This window comes from Penaeus japonicus, unplaced genomic scaffold, assembly GCF_977035675.1.
Source record: "Penaeus japonicus unplaced genomic scaffold, GWHDUDI00000001_assembly GWHDUDI00000028, whole genome shotgun sequence".
Classification (NCBI taxonomy): Eukaryota; Metazoa; Arthropoda; class Malacostraca; order Decapoda; family Penaeidae; genus Penaeus; species Penaeus japonicus.
The window spans coordinates 33,437,147-33,439,054 of NW_028234430.1; the positions used below are offsets into that span (position 1 = coordinate 33,437,147).

Genomic DNA, 1,908 nt, shown 5'->3' on the forward strand with positions numbered 1-1,908 from the left:
GTCCGGAGCTACGTAGCCACTGATGGGTTGCCTGTGTGTCTACATCAGCATTATTGGCTCGAGCAGCAAACTGTCCATGGAGAGGTTTTTCTTGCCAGCGAGATTCAAGTTGTTTTAAGCCTTCATGTTTCGCTTTCTTCTTTGTTTTGCGAGCAATCTCAGTTGGTGATAATAGGTTGTTGATTTCTATTTCAAGGTCAAGTTCCCGAGAAAATTTGTCAGATTCCTTAGTAACGGAGTGTAATGTTTTTGAGTTTTCATGCCTGTTTACTAACTGGAGCATCCAGTCTTCAGTATTGTCCAAGTAATTGTAGAGGCCTATCGTTGACGTTTTGTAGGAAAGTTCCAGCTGTATCATACCTCTTCCTCCTTTGCTACGTGGAAGGTACAATCGGTCAACATCAGATTTCGGATGGAGCATTTTGTTACAAGTAAACAGTTTTCTAATTTTACTATCTAGTCTTTTGAGTTCACTCAAGTTCCAATTTATTATATTAAAACTGTAAGTTACTACTGGTAATGCTAAGGTGTTTATAGCGGTGATTCTGTTTTTTTAATTCAACTCAGTTTTCACGATAGATCTGATTCTGCGTAAACATTCTTTCCTAATTTTCTCCTTCATTTTAGCGTGTTGTATCCCATCGCCCTCATTGACTCCTAAGTATTTATATGTACCTTCTTGGTCAAGCTCTTTAATGACAGAGTCGTCATCTAGCACAATATTCTTCGTTTGCTCTAACTTCCCTTTTTTGAATGTGGCCTTTGCACATTTGCTTAACCCAAACTCCATTCCTATGTCATCACTAAATGCTTTTACTGTTTTCAGTAACCCCTCAAGTTCGTTATCATTAGAAGCATATAGTTTCAGATCGTCCATGTAAAATAGATGACTTATTCTGCGTTCGAAGATTTTGTATCCATATCCAGTTTGGTTAAGGAGTCTGGAGAGAGGCATAAGTGCCATGCAAAATAACAGAGGTGACAAAGAGTCGCCCTGGAAGATACCACATTTTATTTTCATGCCAGGGGAGGACAAGATACCAGTAGAGTGGGATAAGAAGAGATTAGTCTCCCACATTCCCATAGATGATCTGAGGAAATTTATAAGGGTAGGTGATAATTTAAAAAGTTCTGAGCAACGTAATATCCAAGAGTGGGGTACACTATCGAAGGCCTTTTTATAGTCAATCCAGGCTGTGCTCAAGTTACAATGTTTAGATTTTGCATTTTCGAGCAACATTTTGTTTATCAGTAATTGATCTTTGCAACCATACGAGCCCTTTTTGCATCCTTTTTGTTCGATTGGGAAAATGTCGTGTTCCTCTAGGTGTGCATAGGTTCTTTCTGAAAGGACAGAGGTTAAGAGTTTGTACGATGTGGATAAACACGTGATTGGCCTATAGTTTTTTGGGTCCTCAGTCTCAACTGTCTTAGCAAGTAAGTATGTGGTGCCTTGGCAGAACCAAGTTGGTGTGAGGTGGGGTTCGTTAATCAATTTGTTAAGACTTGATGCTAGTTTAGAGTGAACAGATTGTAGTGTGTCCAGCCAAAAATTAGGAACCTGGTCTAGTCCTGGAGATTTCCATTTATGGGCTTTCTTTAGTGCTTTCGTTATCTCTTCAGTAGTAATATCACTCCATTGTTGTTCAGGGATATCTACTGCTTCCTTTTCTAGTTCTTCAATCCATTTAGCATTTTCATTATGTCCTGTATTATTACCCCAAATGTTGTTCCAAAAGTCTTTGACTTGATCTTCAGTTGGTATTTCTTTTACTTCGATGGTCGTTTTACCAATTTCTCGGTAAAACTTTTTGGCATCCGTCTCAAAAATTTTGTTTTGGCGGTAAAAATCGTTGCGTTTTGTAAATCGTCGTAGTCTTTGGGCTTTCACTTGCAGTTTTTGCTTAA

At 38.7% G+C, this 1,908-nt stretch overlaps 1 protein-coding gene across 1 annotated transcript in view; it reads right to left on the reverse strand.

Annotated features, from left to right (window-relative positions):
• Positions 1-553: 553 nt before the first annotated feature.
• LOC122246652 (uncharacterized) overlaps positions 554-1,908 on the reverse strand; it is a 2,293-nt gene continuing 938 nt past the window's right edge. The window contains exon 2 of the mRNA XM_086553773.1: positions 554-1,908. This exon is cut by the window's right edge and continues 696 nt beyond it. Within this exon, the coding sequence (XP_086409899.1) occupies positions 554-1,908 (1,355 nt within the window).